The sequence below is a fragment of the Bacillus rossius genome, chromosome 1, assembly GCF_032445375.1.
Source record: "Bacillus rossius redtenbacheri isolate Brsri chromosome 1, Brsri_v3, whole genome shotgun sequence".
NCBI classification, from domain to species: domain Eukaryota; kingdom Metazoa; phylum Arthropoda; class Insecta; order Phasmatodea; family Bacillidae; genus Bacillus; species Bacillus rossius.
In genome coordinates this window covers 316,540,818-316,559,452 of record NC_086330.1, presented here as the reverse complement: position 1 = coordinate 316,559,452, position 18,635 = coordinate 316,540,818, and the positions used below count along the sequence as shown (strand labels likewise).

Sequence of the window (18,635 nt, the reverse complement as noted above, 5' to 3'; positions counted from 1 at the left end):
GCCCAATCTGAAAATTCCACTGGCTCGTATACGCCCTGATCAACCAGTCTGTCAATCTCTGCACTCACCATGTCCCGCAAAGCGAATGGTACTCCCCGGCTCCTCCGGAAGATTGGCGTTGCTCCAGGTTCCAGCTCCATTTTCACTGGGGGCCCTACGTATTTGCCCAGCTCTACACTGTCGAACACCCGTGCATGGTGTTGCACTGCAGGGGGCACTTCCTGATGTGATATTTGGTAAATGCCTGCTACTTGTATACCCAGTGGTTCTAACCAATTCTTGCCCACCAGACTAGGCCCCTTCCCTTCCGCCACCAAAACTGGTAGTCTTCATTCACTAGTCTTTGTCTGTACCAATACTTCACGAGTCCCCCTAACCCCCAACTTTTCCTGCGACCACGTGTGTAGGACCAGGTTTGCATCTGTTAAGGCTGGTCGATCGGGCCACAGTTTCTTGTATGTCTCAAAACTGATGATCGAGAAACTTGCGCCAGTGTCAATTTCCATAGGGAGTCTCTGACCATCCAGCCACACATCTAAAACAATTGGTGGTTCACTCGTACAATTGCTCGCCGTCGTCTGAAATACCTTGTAAACTGCTCCATCCTCTTCGTCACTGTCCGGTTGGTTTGTAAGGTTGTAGGTGCCGGCAGTGTCACTGGCACTCTTACTAGGCCTGCCCATCTCCTTTCAGTCTCGGGACCCCCCATTCACTCCTGTATTACCTTTCCTCCTCTTGGTGATACACGCCCTTTCCAGGTGCCCTCTTTTGGCACAAAAATTGCACACTGTCTGGGTGTGTCGGCATTGGGTTGGGCTGTGGTCTCCATTGCACCTCCAACACGCGCGCCTGTCAGCTGCAAGTTGTTGGTCCACCTGGACTTGACTCCGCTTCTGGTCGTCCTTAACCACCTTTTTGTCGTACCTGATGCGTCCCACTTTCAGCACTGCCCCAGCATCTGCGCCCTGCTGCACCCGTAGATCGTGGACATTGCAGCCTGTGGCTTCAGCCGCTGTGGCCAACTCAACCGCTTCCTTAAATGTTAAGTTGTCTTTTGTCAAAAGAGTGTGTTGCACCTTTGTGTCCCGCGCACCACACACCACCCGATCCCGCAACATACGATCCAAATCCGCAAAATTGCCGTGTATGCTGAGCCGTCGTAAGTCCGCCACGAATTCCGCCACCGATTCACCTTTGCGCTGGTTCCTGTTATGGAATTTGAACGATTCCACGATCTCACTCGGTTTGGGTTCACAGTGTTGCGTGAGTACCGCCAAAATATCCGGAAATGCCACCTCGGATGTTGACTTTGGGGCCACTAATGAGGTCACAAGGTTATAAAGCTCTGCCCTACAAATGGTGAAAAATATCGCCCGTTTTTCATCACTGTCTTTTATTTTGTTCGCCACAAAGTAATATTCCAAACGTTCCGAATATGTGTGCCACGTGTCACACCCTGGAACAAATTCAAAGAACGCGGGAAACATCGCCATCGCGGTATTTGTTTACGTTTCCCACACGCACACCCGGGAAAGAATAATTTTTCTCGTCGCCACTGTTATGTCCCTCAACACTCTTGTGACAACTGGTTGTTTATTATTATTATTTTATTTGATTTTGATTTGACTTGTTACTGCTACCAAATTATAATGAAATAAATATTGATATTATAAAATTATTTGTTTATGTAAGTAAAATGCTTGACTGGAAACGTGTCAGGATAAACCAGCCTCACAACAGAATACACCTCATCAATTATAATTACGTAAGTCCAGAGGAACTTAGTTTAGTAAATGACAACAACATACGTATCTTCATCTATTAGTGGTGATATATTTAGTTAGAAAATACATTTAAACTAAACAAAAAAAACAATGACTCATCTGAAGAGGTAAACAAAAGTCATAAAATTATCATTAAAATGGAATGTTTGTTATCAATAGTAAACCTAGGGTGCACCCAAATTACAGGCTAATAATGTTAAAAATTACTTTATATTAGTTATTTAGTTTTTATAATAAATTTAAATATCATGTTATATCCATAATTAGGATTTTACTAATTGAGTCTATAACTTTACATGTAGATTAAAAACTTCTTCAGGAACAAAACAAAACATATTACAAAAATACTTCATTTAAGTAATTAAAGTCCTTTTTTGGAAACATTAGGTAATTAAAATCTTTTGCCCAACATTAGGCGACGAAAGTCTTTTTCTTTTGTAAGCGTTAGGTGACGAAACGTTTGGACGACAAGCAATAATAAAAATTCATTAAAAAAAAAGGAACGGACTTAGCTGAAGATGAGAAATATCCGTGACATGTTCAAGACGAAAACTTGTACAGCAGCCGGCGCAGAACCATGCTTCCCGGGCCGACAGGACGTAGATTCAATACATAATGTTTGAAGGTAGGTTAAAGAATAACCCAAAACGTAAAGAACTTGAAGAGGATCCAAAACGTTAACCTCCTGCAACATAAGGTTGCAGAGAAACAAAAATTAAATAAAAAAAAGGCAACAACAAAAAAATACTCTCACTCTCTCTCATGCTTTCTCGTGACTTACCGAAATCGGAGGCTGAAGAAATTTACACTGAACTTCACGTCATCTTTTAAAACCAAATAAAAACTCCACTTCTACGTGAGATGTCTACCAAAAAAAAACTATGGTGCGAAAAAGTACATTAATCAACCACCATCACTGACTGGAGCCATCTTGGCGAATGCCTAGAAAACGGACGAAGCGGGTAAGTAATTCTAAAACAATGGAGCATCGGAAGCTTACCGAACTGCCACCAGGTTGCGTGGACAGTACTAAAAAAAATGCTCTAGGAAAAAAAATGGTCTAGAGTACAGATTTTTTATATGAAATCACGTGAAGAAGCGAGGAGAAACTGCAAGCAACTGCTGACAATCACGTGGACAGCACGCCGGGACACGGCGGACAGGCGGGCGTTACTAAAAACTCTTAGGCTAGCACAGAACATCCGGCGAACAAATGGAAGGTTTTGACTGAAGCCAAACAAAAAATAGAATTGTGTGCTTAATGGAATATAATACAAAAATTTAAAGTAAATATCATTAATAAAATTAAATTTAAAAAACTAAATTAGGTTTAAAATGTAATTAAACACAAGTAAACATTATAAGACTCAATATAAAATAATTATTAGGTACAGAAAACAAAAATAATTTTACTATTTTACGAGTGCCGAAACATGAAACTGCACACACTCCTCCCCTCAAAACAGACGCTACCGTCTTAAAAAAAAATTTTAAAGTTGCCATTAAAAACATTTCAATTTACCAAAAAAAAAGAGACATAAGAAATAATGATGTCAAAAAGAAAAGACTATATTAAATATAGAAATCAAAAATAAATAATTATACTGCTGAAGAATCATACAGAACAGACACGAGCATAAAACACAGTTATTTACTGAGAAACAATAGAATATTATCCTTAGAAACTCAATTCACGAGGAATATACACCTCTTCATACAATAATCAACACAAAATGGGGACTACTCACCCCTGCATCATAAAAAAAATACTTAAATGCTCGCTCAAGAAAATTATAGAAAACTTGGTCTCGACATCAACATCAATTAGCTGAACGTAGGATGCTCACATACCTGCGAGAGACGAATCTCAAAGCTAAAGTGTAAATGAAATCGAAGATCTGAATACCAAAGTACCAAAAAAATTCAATGTGTAATGGTAGAAACAAGACAGGACAGAATGGTGGTACAAGTACCCAGGACAGCCAGTTACATACTACAACAAAAGAGGACGAAACCTCGTATAAAATGCCCGTCGGCTTATAAAGAAAAATGGGGACTATACACCCCTGCATAAATCCTGGTCACTAAGATCCTGATCATACGATACCGCTCTGAACACTGCAGTTCATACAACACATCATAATAAAATTAAAAAAAATTTCAAATAGAAGAATACCTAATCAAAGTTTAACAAAACTTACCTTGACAATACCGATCAAATACGAAAGAAATTTGAGCCACAAAAAAAGAAAACAAAATCTTAAAATGCTTATTCAAAACGACAACACAAAAATTGAAAATTAAAAAAAATTAAGAAAATGGCCGTCCAAAGATGAATGACTAGGTCCCATACCCTAGACACTCAAGAAATAATTTGGCACCTGCAAAAGCAAGCTTGACCACTAACACAAAATGTAACATGAACAAATTTAAGATTCAGCAAAAGGGAAGTGAATAAAATTAACTGCCTGTAGTTAATCGAACAAAATGTTATGAGAAGAATGAAGAAATCAAAGTAGAAACCATACCTTACAATGAAGAATGTGCCACTATACGACAATCCCACCAAGCAGAACTCCACTACACGAAATTCACCAGAGATGGCTGAAACGGTGAGTCGCAGCAACACCGAGCCGAAGCCGCAACCCCCCTAGCAAACTCCATGCAGCAGACACCCCACCGGAGAGATGTCCTACAGCAACAACCTAGTACACAAAATTAAACAGGAAAACTACCTAAGTTCAAAAAAAGTTAAACACAAATTTTAAAAATGATTAAATTGATGACACTACACGGTGTAATGTGTGGAACACATGTGAAATAGCTGTGTCGTGTGGACAGATGTACCGGACACACAACACCTACACAACACACCACATCCCTACATGAACTAACACACACATAACCTACAAAACAGAAATTTCAAAAAGATATATGTTTTGGATGACAAGACAAGAAACAAAACCCAAATACTAAAATGTTATTTTAAAAGATGACACTAGCAAGACAAACAACAGAATAATAATTCAAGATAGCACTCAAAATAAATTAATTATTATTTTAAAACAAATAAAATCACAAAATATATTAACCTAAATTTAAACTATTATTAAAAATGAGTGATTGGATCTTCCATGGCAGATATATGGTTTGATAAAAAAAATGACTGAGGCCTGCAAAAATGAAAAGTGCTGGTGAAGCCTAAACACTTCTCAACAGGACTTGGCACTGGCTCATGGCTCTGGCTCAGAGGACCTGCCTAAAATAAAAAGTTTCCTCACTGGCTAGACTTGACCAAAGTCAACAACACAATTAAAAACACAACCCAAATATCGTCTGGAAGTCACTTACTCCCACAATAAAAAAATTGCATACATACATTGTATCAAAACTATAAAACCTTGTATAATAGTGCTTAAAGAGAAGATTCAAAAGAGAAACAACAAAATTCTAACAAGAAAACCACTGACCTTTTACTGCATCTCACTGAAACAAAATAATTAAAACAAAACAAATGCAAAATAGTGAAATTAAAATAAAAAATTAATAGGCTCAAGAAAAAAATTTAAATGATGATCCAACACAACTTAAGACAAAAAGAATATATTACCCAAATACTTGATTCAAAGCTACTGAGATTAAATACTTATAAAACAACTTCATAACATCAATTATTAAATCGTGCAATAAAAGCACTGGGACACACATTAAATGAACATATGAAGAAAACGACAAAATGCCTCTTGTAAGAAATTAGATAAAATACATACCCAAGATGACCTACAACAAAACATGGGAAAAACAAACAACATTAAACATAATAACAAAACTGCTGGAAATTAGAACTTATAACGAGAAATTGAAAATACCCACACAAAAAAAACTTCAAAATTACCCAATGACTCTCATACTATAAAATATTAACTATGCAAAATAATTGCGCTTCTAAAAAAAACTTGTTCCCATAAAGTTACATAACTAGTTAACCCTTGAAATAAACTTAAAATTAGTACCATGGTTTTTTGTATAGATGAAGTTAATGTTTAGGTTATAGGCCTATGAAAATAGAGACATACAGAATCCAGAGACTCCAAGACTAGGATCAGTGGGTGATCAAGCCACGATCAACTAAGTCAAAGACCCTAAAGAAACTAATTCACTAACAGTGGACCCGAATAGTGGACCTTCAACTGAAAGCAGGAATAAGTGTTAAAAAAAAATAACTCTCCACACCTTAACTCCTAAATAACATACTAGGTAGGCTAACTACAAATATTAAACCCTCCAAAAAAAATACATTTACTCATGATTTACAAAAACACGAAAAAGTAAGAAAAACTATTTTCCGAAAATGCCTAACCTGGACAACAAAGTCAAGCCAAAAAAAAAATGAAAATGACAAATAAGAGTCGAGAACTACTAATGTCAGAAGTAAACACACCACAACATTGGGTCAGTATGAAAGTACTACATTCAAAGTTGGCAGCACTGTGCTGCGAAAGACTCCATCTTGGCTGGGAAATTTTTTATAAACAAACTCCAGGAGTTCAAACAACGAAAGTAAAATTCATATTGAACAAAGACAAAATCACACATTAACTTAATATTAGCTATTAAATAATTATAGTTCCCCTATTAATTAAATGGCTTACTGTAAACAAAACGACGTATCAAGTCAGATAAAAAAAATGATAACTCCCAAAATATCCACTAGAGAGAAAAATAAGAGGCTCTACCATACCTTGTAATTATTTTTAGAAACAATATTATAATCCACATAATAGTTGGGAATAACACCGATAGAATAAGTCACGAGAGAAGCACTAGGAAAAATCAGTTATATTACTGTGTTAAACGCAAGATACAAACGATCGTTCTAAAACTCATAATTTAAATAATAAACTTACTCGATTAACTCATTACATTAGCGACTGAAACGCAACATAGACTGACAAGAATTAAAAAAACGTGTGCGAAGACGTGACGCGACCTTGGCGACGCCTCAAGATAAACACCTGCACCAAAGCACTTCAACATGCAAGACAAAGCACTCGTACCACATACTACTGAATTAATAAAGACATAATTAACGAGTCGTTTCGTCACCTTTACACGAATATATATAGAAAATAAATAACTTAAAAAAAACTCATTTAACCTTCAATTATCAATAAAAATAAAGTCAATATATATTATAATGAATTTTTGCTTGTAGGCTAATAGAACATATCAAACATTTAAAAAAAAACAATTAACTCACATCATAAAACTTATTTCTTTCAAAATAATAATATTATCTATAGACTCGTAGAAAGTAACCAGGCTCCTGCTACCATCTTGTGACAACTGGTTGTTTATTATTATTATTTTATTTTATTTTGATTTGACTTGTTACTGCTACCAAATTATAATGAAATAAATATTGATATTATAAAATTATTTGTTTATGTAAGTAAAATGCTTGACTGGAAACGTGTCAGGATAAACCAGCCTCACAACAGAATACACCTCATCAATTATAATTACGTAAGTCCAGAGGAACTTAGTTTAGTAAATGACAACAACATACGTATCTTCATCTATTAGTGGTGATATATTTAGTTAGAAAATACATTTAAACTAAACAAAAAAAAACAATGACTTATCTGAAGAGGTAAACAAAAGTCATAAAATTATCATTAAAATGGAATGTTTGTTAACAATAGTAAACCTAGGGTGCACCCAAATTACAGGCTAATAATGTTAAAAATTACTTTATATTAGTTATTTAGTTTTTATAATAAATTTAAATATCATGTTATATCCATAATTAGGATTTTACTAATTGAGTCTATAACTTTACATGTAGATTAAAAACTTCTTCAGGAACAAAACAAAACATATTACAAAAATACTTCATTTAAGTAATTAAAGTCCTTTTTTGGAAACATTAGGTAATTAAAATCTTTTGCCCAACATTAGGCGACGAAAGTCTTTTTCTTTTGTAAGCGTTAGGTGACGAAACGTTTGGACGACAAGCAATAATAAAAATTCATTAAAAAAAAAGGAACGGACTTAGCTGAAGATGAGAAATATCCGTGACATGTTCAAGACGAAAACTTGTACAGCAGCCGGCGCAGAACCATGCTTCCCGGGCCGACAGGACGTAGATTCAATACATAATGTTTGAAGGTAGGTTAAAGAATAACCCAAAACGTAAAGAACTTGAAGAGGATCCAAAACGTTAACCTCCTGCAACATAAGGTTGCAGAGAAACAAAAATTAAATAAAAAAAAGGCAACAACAAAAAAATACTCTCACTCTCTCTCATGCTTTCTCGTGACTTACCGAAATCGGAGGCTGAAGAAATTTACACTGAACTTCACGTCATCTTTTAAAACCAAATAAAAACTCCACTTCTACGTGAGATGTCTACCAAAAAAAAACTATGGTGCGAAAAAGTACATTAATCAACCACCATCACTGACTGGAGCCATCTTGGCGAATGCCTAGAAAACGGACGAAGCGGGTAAGTAATTCTAAAACAATGGAGCATCGGAAGCTTACCGAACTGCCACCAGGTTGCGTGGACAGTACTAAAAAAAATGCTCTAGGAAAAAAAATGGTCTAGAGTACAGATTTTTTATATGAAATCACGTGAAGAAGCGAGGAGAAACTGCAAGCAACTGCTGACAATCACGTGGACAGCACGCCGGGACACGGCGGACAGGCGGGCGTTACTAAAAACTCTTAGGCTAGCACAGAACATCCGGCGAACAAATGGAAGGTTTTGACTGAAGCCAAACAAAAAATAGAATTGTGTGCTTAATGGAATATAATACAAAAATTTAAAGTAAATATCATTAATAAAATTAAATTTAAAAAACTAAATTAGGTTTAAAATGTAATTAAACACAAGTAAACATTATAAGACTCAATATAAAATAATTATTAGGTACAGAAAACAAAAATAATTTTACTATTTTACGAGTGCCGAAACATGAAACTGCACACACTCCTCCCCTCAAAACAGACGCTACCGTCTTAAAAAAAAATTTTAAAGTTGCCATTAAAAACATTTCAATTTACCAAAAAAAAAGAGACATAAGAAATAATGATGTCAAAAAGAAAAGACTATATTAAATATAGAAATCAAAAATAAATAATTATACTGCTGAAGAATCATACAGAACAGACACGAGCATAAAACACAGTTATTTACTGAGAAACAATAGAATATTATCCTTAGAAACTCAATTCACGAGGAATATACACCTCTTCATACAATAATCAACACAAAATGGGGACTACTCACCCCTGCATCATAAAAAAAATACTTAAATGCTCGCTCAAGAAAATTATAGAAAACTTGGTCTCGACATCAACATCAATTAGCTGAACGTAGGATGCTCACATACCTGCGAGAGACGAATCTCAAAGCTAAAGTGTAAATGAAATCGAAGATCTGAATACCAAAGTACCAAAAAAATTCAATGTGTAATGGTAGAAACAAGACAGGACAGAATGGTGGTACAAGTACCCAGGACAGCCAGTTACATACTACAACAAAAGAGGACGAAACCTCGTATAAAATGCCCGTCGGCTTATAAAGAAAAATGGGGACTATACACCCCTGCATAAATCCTGGTCACTAAGATCCTGATCATACGATACCGCTCTGAACACTGCAGTTCATACAACACATCATAATAAAATTAAAAAAAATTTCAAATAGAAGAATACCTAATCAAAGTTTAACAAAACTTACCTTGACAATACCGATCAAATACGAAAGAAATTTGAGCCACAAAAAAAGAAAACAAAATCTTAAAATGCTTATTCAAAACGACAACACAAAAATTGAAAATTAAAAAAAATTAAGAAAATGGCCGTCCAAAGATGAATGACTAGGTCCCATACCCTAGACACTCAAGAAATAATTTGGCACCTGCAAAAGCAAGCTTGACCACTAACACAAAATGTAACATGAACAAATTTAAGATTCAGCAAAAGGGAAGTGAATAAAATTAACTGCCTGTAGTTAATCGAACAAAATGTTATGAGAAGAATGAAGAAATCAAAGTAGAAACCATACCTTACAATGAAGAATGTGCCACTATACGACAATCCCACCAAGCAGAACTCCACTACACGAAATTCACCAGAGATGGCTGAAACGGTGAGTCGCAGCAACACCGAGCCGAAGCCGCAACCCCCCTAGCAAACTCCATGCAGCAGACACCCCACCGGAGAGATGTCCTACAGCAACAACCTAGTACACAAAATTAAACAGGAAAACTACCTAAGTTCAAAAAAAGTTAAACACAAATTTTAAAAATGATTAAATTGATGACACTACACGGTGTAATGTGTGGAACACATGTGAAATAGCTGTGTCGTGTGGACAGATGTACCGGACACACAACACCTACACAACACACCACATCCCTACATGAACTAACACACACATAACCTACAAAACAGAAATTTCAAAAAGATATATGTTTTGGATGACAAGACAAGAAACAAAACCCAAATACTAAAATGTTATTTTAAAAGATGACACTAGCAAGACAAACAACAGAATAATAATTCAAGATAGCACTCAAAATAAATTAATTATTATTTTAAAACAAATAAAATCACAAAATATATTAACCTAAATTTAAACTATTATTAAAAATGAGTGATTGGATCTTCCATGGCAGATATATGGTTTGATAAAAAAAATGACTGAGGCCTGCAAAAATGAAAAGTGCTGGTGAAGCCTAAACACTTCTCAACAGGACTTGGCACTGGCTCATGGCTCTGGCTCAGAGGACCTGCCTAAAATAAAAAGTTTCCTCACTGGCTAGACTTGACCAAAGTCAACAACACAATTAAAAACACAACCCAAATATCGTCTGGAAGTCACTTACTCCCACAATAAAAAAATTGCATACATACATTGTATCAAAACTATAAAACCTTTTATAATAGTGCTTAAAGAGAAGATTCAAAAGAGAAACAACAAAATTCTAACAAGAAAACCACTGACCTTTTACTGCATCTCACTGAAACAAAATAATTAAAACAAAACAAATGCAAAATAGTGAAATTAAAATAAAAAATTAATAGGCTCAAGAAAAAAATTTAAATGATGATCCAACACAACTTAAGACAAAAAGAATATATTACCCAAATACTTGATTCAAAGCTACTGAGATTAAATACTTATAAAACAACTTCATAACATCAATTATTAAATCGTGCAATAAAAGCACTGGGACACACATTAAATGAACATATGAAGAAAATGACAAAATGCCTCTTGTAAGAAATTAGATAAAATACATACCCAAGATGACCTACAACAAAACATGGGAAAAACAAACAACATTAAACATAATAACAAAACTGCTGGAAATTAGAACTTATAACGAGAAATTGAAAATACCCACACAAAAAAAACTTCAAAATTACCCAATGACTCTCATACTATAAAATATTAACTATGCAAAATAATTGCGCTTCTAAAAAAAACTTGTTCCCATAAAGTTACATAACTAGTTAACCCTTGAAATAAACTTAAAATTAGTACCATGGTTTTTTGTATAGATGAAGTTAATGTTTAGGTTATAGGCCTATGAAAATAGAGACATACAGAATCCAGAGACTCCAAGACTAGGATCAGTGGGTGATCAAGCCACGATCAACTAAGTCAAAGACCCTAAAGAAACTAATTCACTAACAGTGGACCCGAATAGTGGACCTTCAACTGAAAGCAGGAATAAGTGTTAAAAAAAAATAACTCTCCACACCTTAACTCCTAAATAACATACTAGGTAGGCTAACTACAAATATTAAACCCTCCAAAAAAAATACATTTACTCATGATTTACAAAAACACGAAAAAGTAAGAAAAACTATTTTCCGAAAATGCCTAACCTGGACAACAAAGTCAAGCCAAAAAAAAAAAATGAAAATGACAAATAAGAGTCGAGAACTACTAATGTCAGAAGTAAACACACCACAACATTGGGTCAGTATGAAAGTACTACATTCAAAGTTGGCAGCACTGTGCTGCGAAAGACTCCATCTTGGCTGGGAAATTTTTTATAAACAAACTCCAGGAGTTCAAACAACGAAAGTAAAATTCATATTGAACAAAGACAAAATCACACATTAACTTAATATTAGCTATTAAATAATTATAGTTCCCCTATTAATTAAATGGCTTACTGTAAACAAAACGACGTATCAAGTCAGATAAAAAAAATGATAACTCCCAAAATATCCACTAGAGAGAAAAATAAGAGGCTCTACCATACCTTGTAATTATTTTTAGAAACAATATTATAATCCACATAATAGTTGGGAATAACACCGATAGAATAAGTCACGAGAGAAGCACTAGGAAAAATCAGTTATATTACTGTGTTAAACGCAAGATACAAACGATCGTTCTAAAACTCATAATTTAAATAATAAACTTACTCGATTAACTCATTACATTAGCGACTGAAACGCAACATAGACTGACAAGAATTAAAAAAACGTGTGCGAAGACGTGACGCGACCTTGGCGACGCCTCAAGATAAACACCTGCACCAAAGCACTTCAACATGCAAGACAAAGCACTCGTACCACATACTACTGAATTAATAAAGACATAATTAACGAGTCGTTTCGTCACCTTTACACGAATATATATAGAAAATAAATAACTTAAAAAAAACTCATTTAACCTTCAATTATCAATAAAAATAAAGTCAATATATATTATAATGAATTTTTGCTTGTAGGCTAATAGAACATATCAAACATTTAAAAAAAAACAATTAACTCACATCATAAAACTTATTTCTTTCAAAATAATAATATTATCTATAGACTCGTAGAAAGTAACCAGGCTCCTGCTACCATCTTGTGACAACTGGTTGTTTATTATTATTATTTTATTTTATTTTGATTTGACTTGTTACTGCTACCAAATTATAATGAAATAAATATTGATATTATAAAATTATTTGTTTATGTAAGTAAAATGCTTGACTGGAAACGTGTCAGGATAAACCAGCCTCACAACAGAATACACCTCATCAATTATAATTACGTAAGTCCAGAGGAACTTAGTTTAGTAAATGACAACAACATACGTATCTTCATCTATTAGTGGTGATATATTTAGTTAGAAAATACATTTAAACTAAACAAAAAAAAACAATGACTTATCTGAAGAGGTAAACAAAAGTCATAAAATTATCATTAAAATGGAATGTTTGTTAACAATAGTAAACCTAGGGTGCACCCAAATTACAGGCTAATAATGTTAAAAATTACTTTATATTAGTTATTTAGTTTTTATAATAAATTTAAATATCATGTTATATCCATAATTAGGATTTTACTAATTGAGTCTATAACTTTACATGTAGATTAAAAACTTCTTCAGGAACAAAACAAAACATATTACAAAAATACTTCATTTAAGTAATTAAAGTCCTTTTTTGGAAACATTAGGTAATTAAAATCTTTTGCCCAACATTAGGCGACGAAAGTCTTTTTCTTTTGTAAGCGTTAGGTGACGAAACGTTTGGACGACAAGCAATAATAAAAATTCATTAAAAAAAAAGGAACGGACTTAGCTGAAGATGAGAAATATCCGTGACATGTTCAAGACGAAAACTTGTACAGCAGCCGGCGCAGAACCATGCTTCCCGGGCCGACAGGACGTAGATTCAATACATAATGTTTGAAGGTAGGTTAAAGAATAACCCAAAACGTAAAGAACTTGAAGAGGATCCAAAACGTTAACCTCCTGCAACATAAGGTTGCAGAGAAACAAAAATTAAATAAAAAAAAGGCAACAACAAAAAAATACTCTCACTCTCTCTCATGCTTTCTCGTGACTTACCGAAATCGGAGGCTGAAGAAATTTACACTGAACTTCACGTCATCTTTTAAAACCAAATAAAAACTCCACTTCTACGTGAGATGTCTACCAAAAAAAAACTATGGTGCGAAAAAGTACATTAATCAACCACCATCACTGACTGGAGCCATCTTGGCGAATGCCTAGAAAACGGACGAAGCGGGTAAGTAATTCTAAAACAATGGAGCATCGGAAGCTTACCGAACTGCCACCAGGTTGCGTGGACAGTACTAAAAAAAATGCTCTAGGAAAAAAAATTGTCTAGAGTACAGATTTTTTATATGAAATCACGTGAAGAAGCGAGGAGAAACTGCAAGCAACTGCTGACAATCACGTGGACAGCACGCCGGGACACGGCGGACAGGCGGGCGTTACTAAAAACTCTTAGGCTAGCACAGAACATCCGGCGAACAAATGGAAGGTTTTGACTGAAGCCAAACAAAAAATAGAATTGTGTGCTTAATGGAATATAATACAAAAATTTAAAGTAAATATCATTAATAAAATTAAATTTAAAAAACTAAATTAGGTTTAAAATGTAATTAAACACAAGTAAACATTATAAGACTCAATATAAAATAATTATTAGGTACAGAAAACAAAAATAATTTTACTATTTTACGAGTGCCGAAACATGAAACGGCACAACACATATTTAGATTGCAGTCCTCACTCCCGTATACAATCACCATGTACCATCGACCGACCCGCTGACCGCCATCATTACCACTGTCCTCTATTTACACTGCAGGCCTACCAACCTAACTACCCCACATTTCCTACATAACAGTTTCAAAAGGATCATATTTGTTATAATGTATTATTTAACTAGGCTAGTTAGAATAAAATAAGTAATAGTATTATATAAAACATTAATATTAGATAGATTTCACATAGTAAATAAAAAAGAAAAAATAATACAATTATTAAAGGGTGAAATAAAGACCAGCAAAAAATTTAATTTGTGGTTGAGCAAAGATTATATAGAATAAAATAACAAATGAAGTTTAACAAAACAAAAAGAATATGATAAGATTAGCGATGTATTGAAACAAAACAAAACTTTTTTAACAAATTTTTATTTTTTGTTACTATTAGGTTGCAAGAAATCAACATAGGAACTAAAATTGGTGATAAGTTTTATATGTTATGTCATTGGTATTAGAAAGTGTACATAAAAAAGGTGGGTTATGGCTATTAAAAGAAGGTATTTTAGTACCAGTAACTTTTTAACATGTAAGGACATATAAAATTAGAATTATAACAGTTATAAACAAATATAGCATCTAAAATCTTTCTTCTGAATTATAAGAACCTAGAATGGAGTTTAGATCAGTGGTACAGTATTGCAGTTATTAAATTTTTTGTTAATGTGTCTAGACGGTTAGCAACCAGCTTATGTAAACACTAGAGTTAAAAAATGAGTGCGTAATGTGTACCTCCCAACCCAACATTTATTTGGCTGGCTGCGAGGTTAATTTTTTCGGTCAAGCTTTGTCATCCACATTTTGCGACCTGTAACTTTCTGCAGACAAAACTGCATGTGAAATAATTATTTTTAAAAATTTTTATAACTTGGTGATACGTGTTATTGAAACATTTATAGTGTACTTGCTCAAGAGAAGTTCATACTAAAGAGAAGTTTTGAAAAATATGAAGTTTTTGTTCTCAGCTTTAGATGTACACAAATTGTGGGATATCCAAGTGTTTGGTTTAATGTATGTAACTTATCTCGTTTATGGTATTGCTATGTATTGTTATTGTGTATATGTCATAATTGAGTAATTTAATAAACACAAATTCGTATAAATTTTACAATGTAGAACTTAATAAGACTATTAAGAATAATTGAACTTTTTTGTTTTTAAATTTAATAATAACCTTAATATATGTTCCTGATGAGAAATAGTACTAATAAGAAATAGGAAATAGCCATATTGTTACATCACTTAAATGGTATCAAGTAAGATTCTATTTTTATTTTGCAGCGGTTAAAATGCATCATAGCTGTCAGATTGTAGGTGTCCGAGTGAGTATTTGTTATTATTTTATGGACGTGTTAAACCTTGTGGTTTCGTTTAACTAGTTAAAATGATACCACTTGTAAAATAAATTAATTCCATTTCCTCTGTTAATTGCTTGCAGGATTTTGTATTTAAAACTAAATGAACATGATTTAATTCAAAATGAGTTGTTTAATGATATATATCATGCAGATGATCCAAGGCCTTAAGCCGTAGGTAGGCATGTAACAAATTGTAAATACAAATTGTATATTGTTACGAGGATACTAGAGGTGAGGCAACAAGGTCTGTCCAGCATACCGGCCAGCGGGGGTCCAGGGTAGACCCCACCTCCCAACATGTATCGCCCATCCCTGTGCGGTAATCCAACTAGCAGAAGCGCTTCTCTCTCTCTCTCTCTCTCTCTCTCTCTCTGTGAGTGTTTGTATGAGTGCGTGTGACTGGTGGCCATGACTGTAAATCCTCAGGCAGTGAAGTGACGAGGGTGAGTGACCCTTGGTGAGTGATAGCGGTAGGCGAGCAACGGGCTTCCTGTGCGAAGATTGGTGCAGCGGGAACCCAAACTCTGGATGTTGTATGTGTGCTGGATGAGTGGGTAGTGCAAGGCAGTGTGTTGAGACAGAGGTGCGCAATAAGAGGCGAGCAGTAGCGATGGCCCCTGTCGAGCCGAGCTCCAGAGGGAAGAGTAAATTGTGGACCTAATGAAAGAGTGATTAATTTGTTTACAGGCAGTTAAATTGTTGTAACTTAATGGTGTAAATATTTGGTGATAAATAAAACTGTATGTAAATAATTGTGCCATATTTTTTGGACCTGTTTTCCCACTTGTAATAATGTTATCGCCAAGGCAAGGACTTCAGTGAAACCATATGCTTTCATTGCCTGGACTGACACTTTAGCTGGTCCCTAAAAGGAGCCAGAGATCTGCATATCGTTATTTGTAGGTCCTTTGCCACGTGATATGTGAGATGATAGTTTTCCTTGTTTCATGAAATAAACTTTATTTTTGACCCTTGAGACCTTAATTCCGATGCAAGGGGTAGATCAGAGGTATTCGTTATAATTCTGAATGTATAAAATTAGGATTGGCCCCATCACATCACTGGTGTTTGTTGTTACATGATGGTTTGGTTGCTGCAGCAAGACGGAGGAGGACCTGGAGGTGGTGTGGCATGCCGCGACGTCACAAGAGTCGTACATCAAGGACAAGCTGAAGCGGGTGCACATTCTGCTGCCTGGGAGGGATCCCAGCGCACACCTCCACACCAGCAGCCAGTTGAAGTGATGCCTGCGTGCGTCCATCGTTGAGCTGAACTAGTCATTGTCTTTTATAGACTGTGGAGCTAAACTAGTCATTGTCCTTAGTATTAGTCCTTGTTACGTTGTTGACCAACGCACAGTAATACATATCAGTCATTAATTGAAGTATTATAAATAACTTTTCATGGATTTAAAATGAAATATCTGAGTTACTTGAGAAGTTGTTAAATATGAAGTGTTTAAGAAATGTTATAAAATGTATATTTGCAATTTGTCATTACTTTGTGCATTTCTCAGGAATAAATCAGCAAGCCTTTGAGAATATGTTATAAATTGTGTATGCTCCATTTACAGTTTCAAATGTACTATTGATGTTATTTTATGTTTTTGTATAGCCCACATTAGGTGAATTTACCAGTGCTTTTGGCTAAATAAATTACTGCAGTGGCTGTGACTCACCAACTGGGTATATAAATTCTTTCTGTTTTAATAACTCCAAAAATTGAGAGGTACTTAGTCATCTTTCAACCCAAATTGTCTTGTCAATAAAATCAACAACTGAACACTAATTCTTTATGCATCTAAGTTCCTTAAAGCTTCCGTGAGGTAACATAGAATATGATACACTTGGGTACTATACCAGCGGAATAAAGTTGGATAAAGTAATTAAAATTATTTGATACCCTTAGCATTTCAGGTCAATTTAAAATAAGAAACGTAAAATGTTTGTGAACTAATTATTAATCAATAATCTTTCTCTTTCCTCAGATGACTCTTGCATTTAGACTAAGATGTAACATGTTAAATTGAAAACAGGCCACTAATGGTGATGTAACTTGATGAAATAATTTTATAATACTGGAAAATATAAGAGAATAAATGATACAAACATTGGAGAAAGGAAAATAGCTTGAGATGTCATCTTAAACTACGAATGTTTCACATAGCATGTGCTCATTGTATTGTATTGCTGTATTGTATTGCTTGTTCACCCTTTGACTGCTACAGAGGTGTTACATTATCTTCATATAAGCAGTTTCTGTAAGAGTACTGTAGCCTTCTGTTCAGTACAGCAATGAATTTAGTATATCTAAATACTTGACTCAGCAGGTGCCTATTACTGGTAATGCTATCACTCTTCAGACAGATTTACTCTTCTTCTACAGTTGGTAATAGAAATGGTGTAATAAGAAAGAAGTGCAGAAAGCAAGGAAATTGACAAAAATATTGTTGTAAGTTTATAAAACAAATAATTGTGATTGATTGAAATCCATGCATGGTATAAGAAAACTAAATACATATATATTTGATAATGAGTTCCATTGAAACAATCAGAAACACTCATAAAAAATACAATTAACTTTTTTTCATGTAGTGTTTTTAATGCAGTTTCAAATGCTCATGTTCTTTACTAGTTTAGAAATAACAAACTACTTGTAGCCAGACTTACCTCTCACTGATCAAAGATACTGTACAAAAATATTCTTATGAAAGTAGTGAAACTAGTGGAGAAAAATGATCTGATGAATATCTGCCATCTTAAAAATATTTTGAGGTGAATGCTAAGAAAGTAAAATTTATTTCTCTTGTATTATGTGAGCATATACTTCCAAAAAAATGCAATAGTAATAAAGAATTCAACAATTTGTTTTTGTGATTAATACATTTTCTTTG

General features: G+C 34.3%; 1 protein-coding gene across 2 annotated transcripts in view; it reads left to right on the top strand.

Moving 5' to 3' along the window:
* LOC134527936 (protein Cep89 homolog) overlaps positions 1–17,283 on the top strand; it is a 52,969-nt gene extending 35,686 nt beyond the window's left edge. For both annotated transcript variants that reach the window (XM_063360980.1, XM_063360979.1), the window contains exon 11: positions 16,842–17,283. In XM_063360980.1, the coding sequence (XP_063217050.1) occupies positions 16,842–16,986 (145 nt within the window). In that variant the 3' untranslated portion in view covers positions 16,987–17,283. The remainder of the gene's footprint in view (positions 1–16,841) is intronic.
* Positions 17,284–18,635: the final 1,352 nt, after the last annotated feature.